Source organism: Manihot esculenta, chromosome 17 (genome assembly GCF_001659605.2).
Source record: "Manihot esculenta cultivar AM560-2 chromosome 17, M.esculenta_v8, whole genome shotgun sequence".
NCBI classification, from domain to species: domain Eukaryota; kingdom Viridiplantae; phylum Streptophyta; class Magnoliopsida; order Malpighiales; family Euphorbiaceae; genus Manihot; species Manihot esculenta.
Window position 1 is genome coordinate 30,402,414 of NC_035177.2, and position 14,308 is coordinate 30,416,721.

The 14,308-nt window shown below is 31.9% G+C and overlaps 1 protein-coding gene and 1 non-coding gene across 2 annotated transcripts; both read right to left on the bottom strand.

Moving 5' to 3' along the window:
- Positions 1 to 6,497: 6,497 nt before the first annotated feature.
- On the bottom strand, positions 6,498 to 6,577 carry TRNAL-UAG. The gene has a single exon. It is a non-coding gene; the product is annotated as a tRNA-Leu (tRNA).
- Positions 6,578 to 7,871: 1,294 nt separating this feature from the next.
- LOC110604685 (extra-large guanine nucleotide-binding protein 1) lies at positions 7,872 to 11,612 on the bottom strand. The gene is made up of 5 exons (XM_021742953.2): positions 11,208 to 11,612; positions 8,834 to 9,346; positions 8,605 to 8,742; positions 8,377 to 8,481; positions 7,872 to 8,271 (listed from the first exon to the last, which is right to left on the bottom strand). The coding sequence occupies exons 2-5, from the start codon at positions 9,263 to 9,265 to the stop codon at positions 8,110 to 8,112; spliced, it is 837 nt and encodes a 278-aa protein (XP_021598645.1). The 5' UTR covers positions 9,266 to 9,346; positions 11,208 to 11,612; the 3' UTR covers positions 7,872 to 8,109.
- Positions 11,613 to 14,308: the final 2,696 nt, after the last annotated feature.

The window sequence follows — 14,308 nt, forward strand, 5'->3', positions numbered from 1 at the left end:
TTTGATGGTAGTAGCAGAGTTGACATGTTGGGTAAAAGGAAGTAAAGGAACCGACTCTTGAAGCTGAAGAAAAAATAATCCAGACCGAGTCTTAGCAGATCCAATCATTGTCCCTGAAGTTCGGTCCTGGATGAAGCAACAATCAGCAGCAAAGATCAAAGCAAAGGACCTGAAGTTCGGTCCTTTGACGCTACCAACATGAGTAACAAGAACCTTAGTACTAGTAGGCAAATAAATATATACATTAGAGACAGGACTAAAAGAAACAAAAGAATCAAGTGAGCAAGCTACATGGTCCGTAGCACCCGTATTTATGATATGATCATTCTTAGTAAAACTAAAAGGTAGAGCAGTAAAGGCATGTCAAATAAGGTTGAGAGAATTATGTGGTATACCTGAGGAATACTGTGTTTGGATGGAGTTGATCATAGGTGGAGAACTGGTGGTTGTAGGTGCAGGTGGTTTGAAAGTAGTTAATGCAGGATTAGTAGCAGCAACATCATGTACGCTCAGCATAGACAACCAATGTTGGGCTTGTTCTGATGTCAGAACTAGCAGCTAGGTGATGTCCCTCATTTGCAAATCCAATATTTTTCTCGAAAGGACCATTATATCCAACACCAACATTTGAGGATAGTTGATTCACCATCCTAGATCCTCTTCCTCTTCCTCCTCCTCCTTTAAACTTGAAATTCGAAGGAAAACCAACAAGCATGTAGCATTTTTCCTTCAAATAACTAGGTTTCTTACAGTAAGTGCACACCATATCAGATTCCTACTTCCTATAACTCGCCTGTGTGAACAGAGCTGAGTTTTCAATCATTGGATCTCTAGAGACATGAATATTCAATCGTTGAGATTCCTCTCGGATAACTAAGTTATACACCTCATCCAATAATTAGCAGGAATCAATCCATCTATAAATCCAGTTTTATTCTGTATAGAGAGAGAGCAAGGAGAAAAGATCTACTCCATGCTAAATAATTAGTAGACGTTAATTGAGGCGTAATGACCACATAAGCATAACTATCAGAATGATGAAGATAGTATGAAAAATGAGGATTATCCAGTTGTAACATTTTATCTATTGATGGAATAATGTTTTCTGCTTATTGAAGATTAGAAAATCAAAATAGCGAAAGAAATAAAACAAAAGCGCAAAAGAACATAATTCCAAAAGGATAACCAGGCTCTGATACCATAACAAATGAGCAAGAATAATCAGAGGATGCAAAGCAAATAGAAATCAAGAAGAAGAGAGTAATGAACTTAATTTTTCATTCTTTTTCCTAAAAGAACCATACAGTGCTCTGTTTATAGTAAAAACAATGATAAAAAAAAAACATAGGAAACGAAATAACAAACTCATAACAAACTGTTACAGGACAAACGGGAATAAAATAGCGTGACACTAAATATTTTGCAGGTCCACTAAACAATGAAAGAATAACAGAAACATCCTTGTAACTGTACAAAGATGCAGAGTAATCCCTTGTGAATATTCTGTACTAACCAATATCCTTCTGATAATATTTGCCAATTGGAAAACAATAAATGTTTAGGGAGATGCCATATTTGTTCTTGAGTGTGGAAAAGGGCATTGTTTTAGCTATCATTACACACAAGGGAATTTATAACAGGAAGCTGCTTATAAGATATGTGAGAATGAAAGAAGTGTGAATTGTTTGAGAATTTGACAAAACGTCCTTTGTTTTCAATCTTTCCTTGCGTGGTTTATGTTAACAAAAGAGTTGGAGAAGAGGGATCGTTGGATAAACAATATTTTTCTATGTCCAGTTAAGTAGTTCAACTTAGAGGGCCAAATGTCTCAATACAGAAGCATGGTAAGTTTGTATATAAGATGACGGGAAAAAGTTGCATCAAATGGTTTACAAGTCTTTGACTTTAATGTGGAATTTGTGTCTAAACACAGTTGAATTGCAAGCTGGCGTCTACTAGGTTGGAATTGGTGTCTAAACACAGTGGTACCTGAATTATTTATTAGGAAATTGTAAATATGCAATACCAAGTGCTGCGTGCTATATTGAGATAACCACTAGCTCCAAGCTAGCTGCGCCTGCGGTATTGAGACACTCAGATTCCATCACTGTGGAAAGATCAGTTCGACCACATCGCTGGATTAGCATAGATTATTATTATTGTAACATCCTTATCTGCTCCACTTTGTCTAAACCATAAACTCACCTTTAAAACTTTCCCATATAAGTCTCTCACAACTCCGAGGTATCAAACACTCAAAGCTTCTTTGCTCAAAAAAGTAGAGAGAAAAAAAAAAGCACCCAAGGTCCTTTTGCTTTTATTATCAATTTCCTTGTCTGTGTTCAGGTGTTAAAAGAAGAAGTCATGTCTGGGATTGTGCTTATGTGGGCTACTGACCTTGCCAAGCTACGTAAAAAAGATCAGACCATCTGGTCAAGCAACTCGAGCTCTACCACTACTTCTGAGTCCGGCAAACTGGCTCGATCAGAGGGAGTCTCCCTGACTGAGTCATTGGCTGCTTTTGTTCAGGGCATGCGAGTCAAATCATCTGGCTTGCCATATTCTGAGGCTGCACTTTCTATGCTTGTTGATTGCTTCAGTGCTTGATGAGGATTCTTCAAACCCATATCTTTCTTTTTTAAAAAAGAAACTCTGTTCTGCTCTTTGTAAAAATGGATTCTAAATTTTCTAATGAAGTTATAGTTAGTAGCCATCTTGAGATCTATATAAATACGTAGAGTTTTAGCTTAAAAATTTTGGAATAGCTAATGATTAATGAGTAAAATATTAATTTTAAATTTTAAATAAATACAAAATTATAGAACTCTTAAACCTCACAAAGAGAATCTCCCACTTCAAAGAAGGATCCGTACACAGAAAAATTTAATATGAAGCAAATCAATCCTCTTAATTTGCCTAATGGAGGAATTCAATCACAATCTGATATGAAAAAATTAACTCATAATTCCTTAAATCATCTCCCTGAAATTATGAACCCATGATGCATGCTTCACAATTGAAGGGTGTTTCTCTGTGAGCCAGATCATTAATGGGTTAACCTCCGCTCAATTATCAGTCATTACTTCATCTCATGGGTCAGGAATCAATGGCTCTAACTCGTTGTTGTCCTTGCTGATTATGTTCTTATAATCAACTTCATTTTAGGAACTATTTTCTAGTTAGAGTGGATAAAATCTTAGGTGAAATACAATGAGAAATGATAAATATGGGAAGATGTAGGAGGATATAAAGATGAAAGTCATTGATGAAGAAGAAGAGGAAAAAGAAAACTAATGAAAACCCCAGATCTTGCTGTATGAGAGTTGTTTATCCAATGTTTGATGACGTACTTCTTTTTGTCGTTTGTTTCATTGGAAATAACGAACGTACTGTTGTTTAGACTTGAAAATAAATCCATAATTCATAATCCCTGTAGTTGAGGTACCCGAATTATTTATTAGGAAATTGTATTGTATGCAATCCCAAGTGCTCTAATGCCTACTATATTGCGATAACCACCGACTCCAAGCTACCTGCGCCTGCGGTATTGAGACACTCAGATTCCTTCCTTGTGGACAGATAAATTCGACCACAACGTTGACAGATTATTATTATTATAACATCCTTATCTGCTCCTTTGTCTAAACCATAAACCCACCTTTAAAACCTTTCTATATAAGTCTGTCACAACTCCAAAGTATCAAACACCCAAAGCTTCTTTGTTCCCAAAAAAAAAAAAAAGCACTCAAGGTCCTTTTGCTTTTATTGTCACTTTCCTTGTCTGTTTCAGGCGTCAAAGGAAGAAGAAGTCATGTCTGGGCTTGTGGATATCTGGACTGCTGAGCTTGCCAAGCTACGTGAAAAAGGTCAGACCCTCTGGTCAGGCAACTCGAGCCCTACCGCTACTTCCGAGTCTAGCAAACTGGCTCGATCAGAGGGAGCCACCCTGGCTGAGTCATTGGCTACTTTTGTTCGAGGCATGCGAGTGAAATCACCTGGCTTGCCATATTCTGAGGCTGCACTTTCTATGCTTGTGGACTGCTTCAGTGCTTGATGAGGATTCTTCAGACCCATCTTTCCTTTGTTCTTCTGTTCTGCTCTTTGTAAACGGATCCTAAACTTTCTAATGGAGTTGTACTTGGTAGCTACCTTGAAATCTATATAAATACGTTGAGTTTTAACTTTGAACAGTAGAATAAAATTGACTTCATCCTATGTGATGTCGATTTTGGCTTCTGTTTTTTTTTATTTTTTTATTTCATTCTGCTTTTGCCTTTGCTTTATTCAGCTAAATTTTTCCCTTTTTTTACGTTTTAGACGCTCGTAAAAATTAATTGCTAATAAATTTTTTGCGATGAAGGTTAATTTTTTTATAAAAAAAAATTACTTTTGTTTTTGGATTTGAATAATCTTATTACTATTATTAAATATTTTATATAAAAATTTAACATTTTTTTCAATATTATAATTAAATAATAAAAATAAATTATTATTATTATTATACAAAAAAATATTTATATAAATTTATTTTTGAAAAATAATCGAGCCTAAATGAATATATAAAAATTTCTAAAGAAGAGAATTTGTTAGAGAGAAGAGAGCGATAGTGTCTATTTTGTTATGTTCCTTTGAGTTTTATTTGATTTCTTTTTATGTGTATTTTTAAATTTTCTTTCGCCATCGAGGAAGGATTCTCCTTTCTCTGGGAAGGGTTGCCGATACTTTAATTTGCAACCTATATGGTAGAGATTGAGGATTTGTTTTTTGTCCGTAAGAGGACTTGCATGCACTGATGATGGCAACTCGAGATTGCCACCACCATGTCCGGTGAACCATGCATCCAAGTGAGATTGTCGAGAGCTCTGTCGTTATCTCCTCTCAATAGTGTGAGTGCTCTTAATCGGCTAAGGTGGAGGTGAGTATTCAACTGTGTTGAAGGTGTGATCCTTGGTTTTTTCCATAGCTGTTTTTTTTGTCTCCTCTTGCCACTTCACTTGTTGGTGTCTATGGATTTGATTGATTTATCGGATTTAGTTTCTTCTTATGGTTTAATTTCCTGAATTGTGGTCTGGATTGAGTTTAATTTGTAGTTTTGGATTTGTTTTATTTAACTTCTCTGTTCTCTTTACTTCCAGACTTTACAAAAATACATTTACTTTTACATTTAGTAAAAATTAAAAAAAAATCCTACTTTAACGATAAATCGTTATAACGAGCTATTTTATTCACAGATAAGAGAAAGAATTTTCTTACTGTTTTATGTGAATGTTTAATACTTTTGAATTTTAGTCGATATAAATGTAACTCTATCATATTCACATAATTATTTATATTTATATTCATTTCAACTTAATAAAATTTAAAATCTTTTAATAAAAATAATAATTTTTATTCTTTATTATGGTTTAATTGTCTTTTAAAAATAAATAAATAATAAAATTATTGATTTGATATAAAGTAACAAAACAAGAGAAATTATTTCTTATAGTTTTTTTTTTTAAGATAAAATATTCATCCATAAAACAAGATAAAAGTCGGATACATTATGAACTCATAGAAAAATCATCACTAAAGATATAGATCCATTAAAAAAGAAATAGAGAAAAAAAAAAGCTCATATCAATGAAAACCCTAGACCTAGAGCAAGGGACGTGGGTTTGAATATGGTTTCAGTTTGTGATTCAATTTCTCTGTTGATGCCGCTATCAACAATGAAGTGTTGCTTCAGACTCAAGATCCTCTAAAAGTAGTCTTTTTAAACTATTAGAGATCAAATAAAACTCATAGGAGAAAGGCTATACAATCTTCTGTGCGATTCATAGAAAAAGATATTAAGGAAAATACTCTAATAAAGCACATGCAACTACATTTAAGAAAAGAAGGAGATTCGCCACTATAAAAAGACAAATATGAATCTTAAATAATCTCTTTCTTAAATCACAGAAGTTTCCAAGGAGGACTGTGATGGTGTGCTATGCAAGTAAGAACTTCTTGCCACTACTTGTCTACCTTTCTTCGATTAAAGAGAGACCAACGTGCTCGATTTAGAAAACTTCCAATTCTATAATCATAAAAAAATACATCCATGATTTTAAAAAAATCATAACATGGAAAACAACATTTTCCACATTAACTCAATATGCTCATAAAACAAAAGGAATTAAAATTAAATGATAGTCCCACCCAAAATTGAGAAAAAAGAAAATCTATATTTGAATAGAGACGGAGAATGTCGCTGCTTAGAAGGGTTTGGGACACCATAACATCGATACTAAACAAGACCTTTTTATCTCACAATGAAAATAATATAGAAATGAGGGAGAACTCTCTCTTCTATACTAGAAGAGAGACTCTATTTCTCTTAGTTATTATCACAAAATTTTGAAATATACGTTATTTTTCCTCAAATTAGTGCTGTTGAAGATGACTTTGAAATTTAATTCCAAAGGATTTTGAAGTGAATTTTGTGTTTTTTTTTTTTTTTAAGGCAAAAATAATGACAGCTGTGGGATTTGAACCCACGCCCTTTCGGACCAGAGCCTAAATCTGGCGCCTTAGACCACTCGGCCAAACTGTCTTATGTGTCAATGAATATCTACGCTTTAAAATATATAAAAACGGCACCTACGAAACCACGAGCTTTGAAAGCAGCCCAAATTGAGATCCTATGGGACGCCCACTGTATTTGATCATTTTATGGAACCTTCGACACGTGTTATTTCCTCAATATAGTTGGGTATGAGCAGCCACACTCCAATATGTCACCCATGAAGATTTTTATAGCCACCAGTACTCCCATGGAATATCCATAAGACTAATGCTCCCTTTTTTAAACTGTTTCTGTGAGCAACCACAAGTGGTTTTCTTTGGTCCCCTTTCATAACCAACTGCCACACGATGGCTGCACCTGCCAATGGTTTTGCTCAATTCCTCTATAAAAACCCCTGGCTAGCTAGCTTCTGGCTCATTCTCATATTGAACAAAAGCAAAAGCGCTTTAGAAGAAGAAGAAGAGAATTGAGTATAGGTTCATCTGAGCAAAAATGTCTGCAGTAGTGGAGATATGGGTGACTGAGCTAGCTAAGCTTAAAGAGAAGGTCAGACAAAGGAAGCCATTAATAAGCTTGTCAAAAGCCAAAGGAGCAGTAGTAGCTGAAGAGGATAAGGAAGCTGGGAAAGAGAGCAAAGTGTTTAAGAGAGAAACTAATATTTCCGAGTCCACAGTTTTCATGCTTATGGACAGGTTTGCTCCTTCTTGATAAACACATCAAACCCTATTATGTAAATAAATTAGTGCCCATGTATTGTATATGTTTATCAATGCAAAATGTTTTGTTTTATGTTTTTTTTTCTGACTAAAATGTTTAACCCACAAAATTATATTGCAATCGCATTCATGGAGATGGATCAAAATGGAATGAATTTGGTAAATTTGGAAATGGGTTTCCTTCTTAGAACTAGCACCAGAAGGATTCTGGAGAAATTTAACAGTGGCAATAAATAAGAAGGACTACAGATTGCAGTTTTCCTTTCACAGTTTTGCTTGTCAATGAATTTTACAAGTTCCTATATTTTAAACAAGTAAATTAATTAAAAAAATTCAATTTTGTAAAAATTACTAATTAAATATATGAAGTTAAATAGCTTTACATATAGCATGAAATTTTGTTTGACCAATGGAATGGCCGTTTGCCCCAAGGCCGGTTTTGCTAATCAGGCAATTAATAATTTTTTTTCAAGTCGTTTGCTTATTCAATAAGAACCTGCTGTGGTCTTCAATTGCCAATTTCCACAGCATTCAGTCTTTCTTTCAAATATATTTACTTTCAGGTCTTTCCTTGAATTTTTTTTTTTTTTTTTATCGAACTCTTTCCTTGAATTGCATATGTATAAACAATCAAGTTTCAATTTCCCATTTGTCCAGACTCAAGACAGAGAAAAGCAGCAATAAATATTGTACAACATAATGTTACATCCTTTTTGTAAAATATACCTTTTCTTTCCCTCAATTTTTTCTCTTCTTTATTTAGATGAACAATCTTTGACTTAGCATAGACTTTAACTTCAATTGGACAGAAGAAAATACAAGTGAAACTGGAAATTAATGTTGTCAAGCAGGCTGATCAGGTTCAGTGCCCGAGAAACCACTGCCAACTAGAAGAGGACTGTAAAGTCCATGCTCAAGTTCCATACCCACATTTTTCCCAGTAACTCGCTCAAGAGGAGCACTTGGCAAAGACAAGATGGCACGAACTAGCTTTCCTACTCTTGTCTGCAACAAACCATCACCAAGATTAATTGATGTAGGAAATGAACATGAAGATGGTAACTAAAATTAATAGGCCTGCTATTTTACATAATATAATATAGATAATACCTTTATCCATATATTTTCCTTTATAGCACTTGATCCCTCTTCCTGATAGGACCCATCTGCATTAACCCAAAGGTGAGTTTCTCCTTCACATTTCACTCCTGCTAACTGCAAAACACAAATCAATGGAATGGCTTCTTATCTTTTGTAGGTGTTTGATGAAATTCAACATCCAAAACTAAAAAGAAAAAAATTAATTGAGTTGAATTCATTATATCCAGAATAAGATACCAGCAGCATCAGGAGCTCCACTTTAGTGATCTCACGATTATTTACCAACACGTTTGTGTTTCCATTGCTTGCATTTGTTTGCAGATGCCCCCCAACAGCTAAACTGGGACTGATTATTTGGCAAGGTTTCTTTCCTTCCTGTTCAGCCAAACAATATGAGTGAATCCACTACAGAGTTGAAAGAGAAAAAGAAGCAAACAGCTAGAGTTCAATAATAGTCTGTATTCACCTTTCCCCAGAAGCCTGAAAATTTATCATACCAGTAGCGTCCGTGTGTGAGTTCTCTTGGTGGGTTTGGGCAGGTCTGCAAAAGGAAAAGCTCCTGTTGAGAAAGAGCCTGGCAATTCACATAAACGAGCTCAGGGTTCAGCTGATTTGCTTGGCATAATCTCTCAGATTTCATGATCTGTTTAACTTCAATTTCGCACAATAGTCGCTTCAGCATCCGAGAACATTTACCCAAGTCCTTTCGCTTTGCCTCGTCAATCCTCTGACCTATGCAAGAAACACATTTTCTTCCTTGTGGCATTGAACCCATCGCTCTGAGAACACAATGACAACAGTATTTTGCACTGCAGACGATGCAAATCTCTTTCTCAGTAAACCGATTTCCTTTGGAGCAGAGATCGCATGTCCCTTTCTTCCCTGGCCTTCCAGCCATTGCTTCTTCTGTTTCGCAGGATTGTTTCTTGATCCAAAGAAGATTGCAAGCACAAAGAAAAGTAACAACTTGACAACGTGTCTGTCAAGTATAAGAAATTAAATTTCTCATAGTCCGTCAAAAGAATTTGCTTAAAAATAGAAAGAAGGAAGATCTCGTGTTGACGCCTCACACTGGAAAAATATATTAAAATATTTTTAATTAATTAATTGATCCATTAATTTTAATTATATAGTAAAAATATTATTAATAAAATAAATTAATTAATAGATATTTTTATAAAAATAAAAAATTAATTAATACATTTTTTTATATAAAATAAATTAAAAAAGATTTGACAATTAAAATTAATAAAATATTAAATAATACATTTTTTAAAATTAAAAAAAATTAATTTATTTTTTAAAATTAAAAAATCAACTTGATCAGTTTTTTATATTATATAAATTAAATAATAAAGTTCTTTTTTATGAAGTCAACAAATTAATTGGAAAAGAAAGGAATTGCGAGTTTGAAGGGTTAAGTTGGAGAGGGAGAAAAAAACTTTTCTAGGGTTGTTAATTTTTTCTATGAATCGATTGGAAGACTTGGAAATTTTAGAAGAGTTTATTTGGTTTAAAAATTATAGCGACATTCTTTTTGACTAATTATCTTTAAAAAAAAAATTATTTAACTATATATCAAATTTAATTTTATACAATTTAAAACTGAACTGATAGTACGTGTGGTCTGATATAAAAAAGTAAAGAAAAATCAACTAAATTGAATAGAGGGTTGTGTATAATAATAATAACTATATATTTTTTAAATTAGATTTTTTTTTATAATTTTTTTTATATAAAAAAGTTCGTATTAATAAGACAGTAAAAAATTATAAAAAACATAAAAGTTAAAAAGTAAAATATAAATACAAATCTTTTTAAAAAATAAAATTTAAAATGCACGTATTATCAAATTAAAACCGTAATTACATATAAATATATTTAAAAATCATTAGAATACTAAAAATTGAATAACAAAATAAACCACTCAAATTAATAGAATTATAAATCAAACCACACAAATTAAATCAAACAAAACAGATCCCAAACAACAAAAACGAAAGGCCACCGTTGGGAAGGGCCACCGCTGGAAAATCTTCTAGCGCTAAAGCCCCCACATGGTAATAGGTGGAGCAATTTTAACGACAACTGACAGAAGACCAATAAAACTCAGAAGGCAAACATGCAATCAAGAAAAATAGTAACAAGAAAACAATTGGCACCGTGGGAGCAGAGCACCACTGTCAGCGTCGTCACATGAACAACCACCCACAATAGAGCTAACCCAACAAAATCCACCACCAATATCAAATAGAAAAAAAAGAAAAAGAAAAACAAACAACAAATATGCAGCTCAACAAACCCTTGACGATCAGAGAAGTGAACGCACACCCTGAAAGAGAACACAGCACAGTTTACGTGGGAGAGGCGAATGTAAGGTGAAGCATTCTGTTGAGTCGGATTGATTTAAAATCAAACCGAACGAAATAAATTAAAAATTAAAATTTTAATATTTATAAAAATTAAATTAAATTAATTTTAATTAAAAATTAAATCAAATTAAACTGATTTAATTTGATTCAATTCAATTTGATCGATTTTAATTTTTAATAAATTTTTTATTTTTTACACTTTATTTTTAATATTTTAAAATTTAATTAAAATATTTTAATATTAATATAATATAATTTCTCTATATTATAAAAAATAATATATTATTATTAGTAATCAATTCGATTTGATTATTTTAATTTTTTTTATTAAAATTAAATCGAATTAAAATAACTGAAATTTTTTTAAATTAAAAAATAAATCGAATCAAAATAAATAAAATATTAAATTAAAATTTTAAATTAATTAAGTTGAATTGATTTTATCAATTTAAATTAAATATTGCCCACCTCTATTCAGACCAGGCGCAGCAGTGCTCTCCCGAAATGTATGCGTTTCAGAGTCAAAGAGCTCCTTCAAAACCTGCAAAAACTAAAAACCCAGCAAACAACCCTGCAAAAACGAACAAAGCAATAAAAAGAAAACAAAAACGAAATTCACCGCTCTAAGAAGGCGAGAAATTCGAGTGAGAGCAAGGAAGGCAAAACCAAATATTCAGCAAACAACCCTCTCCTGCCTGAAGGCAGGGGAAAGCCGAAACCAACCAGACAAAAAATCTGCACTAATAGATGCAAAAACAAAGACTCAAAAACCCAATTCTCAGTGGACCGACTATCACTGCAAATACTTTTCTCACCGATTTCTTTTTCCTTTTTCCTTTTTCTTTCTTTTTCGAGAGACTCGAGACTTTCATAAATTTATTTGATTTTTTAAATAGTCATCGAATATTATTAAATTAACTTTTATCTGGCTTTCTCTCTCAATTGGATTAATTAAGCAAAATTTCTCTAGCATACTTATAATTTACCTACAATAAGCCATTTAAAATATTAATTACATATTTTGTTTTCTTAATGTTAATTGTATAAATATAAATTGCTAATGGTATAAATTAAATTGAAAAACCCTTATTAATACTTCTATCAAGCAAAATTATCTCAGTACTAAACAAAGTTTTATATATATATATAAAAAACAAAACTTAATTTTGATACTTTAATTTTAAGGATAGAATAAAAAAATTCAAATCTTTACAATAATTCACATTTATATTCAACACTTTAAATTTTGAATGATAAAATTAAATTTTTTTAATTTATCATAATTATAACCAAGATGATTAAATTAAATTTGAAAAGGTTAATAATAAATTATAATATAGTCTTTAAAGTTTTATATTATTAATAAAATATATAATCCTTTAATTTAAATTTTATATTAAAATTAAATATATCTTATATTTATTATATATAATATTAAATATATTATAAATATATATTACAAATAAAATCATATTAAAAAAATATTATATATAAATAATATATATTCAAATATTATATTATAAATTATGTGTATATTTTTTATATTTAAAAAAATTTATTTTCTATTAATAATATTTTAAATAAAATAAAATATTATATATTTTAGATTGTAAAGTTTTTTTTCATATATGAAATTTTTATAATAATTTATGATATTATATAAAAGTGAAAATAGATAAATAATGAGATTAATAAAAAAATGATATTGCTATAATAAAATATGTATTTAACAATTATTTTATTAATCAAATAGAATTTTAAAGAATATATTATAATTTACTATTAATTTTTCTAAATTGGAATTAATTCTCTTGATTATAAGTGTACTAAAATTGAAAAGTTTGATTTTATTATCTAAGATGTTAAGTGTTGGATATAAATGTAAATTATTGTAAACATTTGATTTTTTTTTATTACCCTCTAATTTTTTATTTTCAAAACATTTTTGTTTAGATTCAAAATTTTAATTTAATCATATTTACCATTTTTCTTTGGTATAATGGTCAATACAATACAATATAGGATTTGGTTATAAACAGCTCATGTGTAGCTCATCTGCTCAAACAGTTGATATCTGCGCTTTCCTCTTCCTCTAGTATTCATCCAAATATGTGTAACGTATATGATCTCTTCAGATCTCTCCAAAATTATAAATTTTCTTCTGGCGAGTTCTTCACGATACCCTAGCAGTCTCTCTTATTTTGGTTCGACGAGGTGTTTTGCATAACTTCAAATCTTCTATTGTCAATTTTCATCAGAAATTTTGAAATATATTTTCTTTTGGTACCCACATGTTCATGTAATTTTACTCATTAGCTCTTGTAGTTATAAATCTGACCATGTGGCAGGAGAGGCACGTGTGCTAGAAATAGTGATATTGTAACGGTCAGCAGCTTGAGCTGCTAGTTTGGCGGATTTGCGGCGCAAATCTGTCCCGACAGAGAATGAGAAATTGAATTTGTATATAATAGCTAGCATGAAACTACTAAATAACTTGGGTTAACCATTTTGGGCCAAGTGGAAAGTGGGTTCAAAAGTTATTTGGGCCAGTTCGGATCCGGCTGTTTCAATTGGTATCAGAGCCACCCTGGGTCAGAAAAATTGTGCGGAGCTAGTGGGCCTGCGAGGAAAGGGCTACCCGTGAGAGACGAGGTGGAGCGACCCGAGGTACTAGCGAACCACAATACCCAAGGGTCCGGTCCTGGTTAGCAATTGTAATGGATTCAGTTGCGACGAGAACGTCGCAAAATTTAGCGGGACCGAGTGTAATGGTCAGCAGCTTGAGCTGCTAGCTTGGCGGATTTGCGGCGCAAATCTGTCCCATATCGGCAGAGAATGAGAAATTGAATTTGTATATAATAGCTAGCACGAAACTACTAAATAACTTGGGTTAACCATTTTGGGCCGAGTGAAAAGTGGGTTCAAAAGTTATTTTGGTCAGTTCGGGCCCGGCTGTTTCAGATATGGTATGGTTGAATAAGTTTTTTCCTACTATTATTGCAGCTAGAAATAATACGTGCAGGATTGTATATGGTACTGCGGGCAAAAGAGTCACGTGTTTTGCTGACATTTGTTCAAATAGAATATATTATAGATTTTCAATTTATTGCATGTGAAACTGATTTTGCTACAGTGTATAATGTTCTTTGCAATTTATTATCTCTAGTAGCATAAAAAATTAGAGCCGCTTGTTTATTGCATGTGTATAATGCTCTTTGCAATTTATTGCATGTGTTTAATTAGCTAATTGTTATGCAAAGAAAAAAAGTCAATCATTCACTTAACACAAGGAAAGATGAAAAAATATAAAAAAAATAAATAAATTCCACATAATAATGTTAAAAATAAATAATTTTAAAAGACACCACACAGCGATATATATAAAACTTTTTAGTATTTATGCGTTGTGTATATATTTAGATTTAGATAGACGTTGGAATTTGCGGTTGAAGCCCATAAACGTTTACAATCTAAAGCCTGAACGTAGGTGACCAGCCCACCACCCGCTGTTTGATAAATTATATGCTTAAGTTGAATATACATTAAAAAGAAAAACAATTCTAATTGAA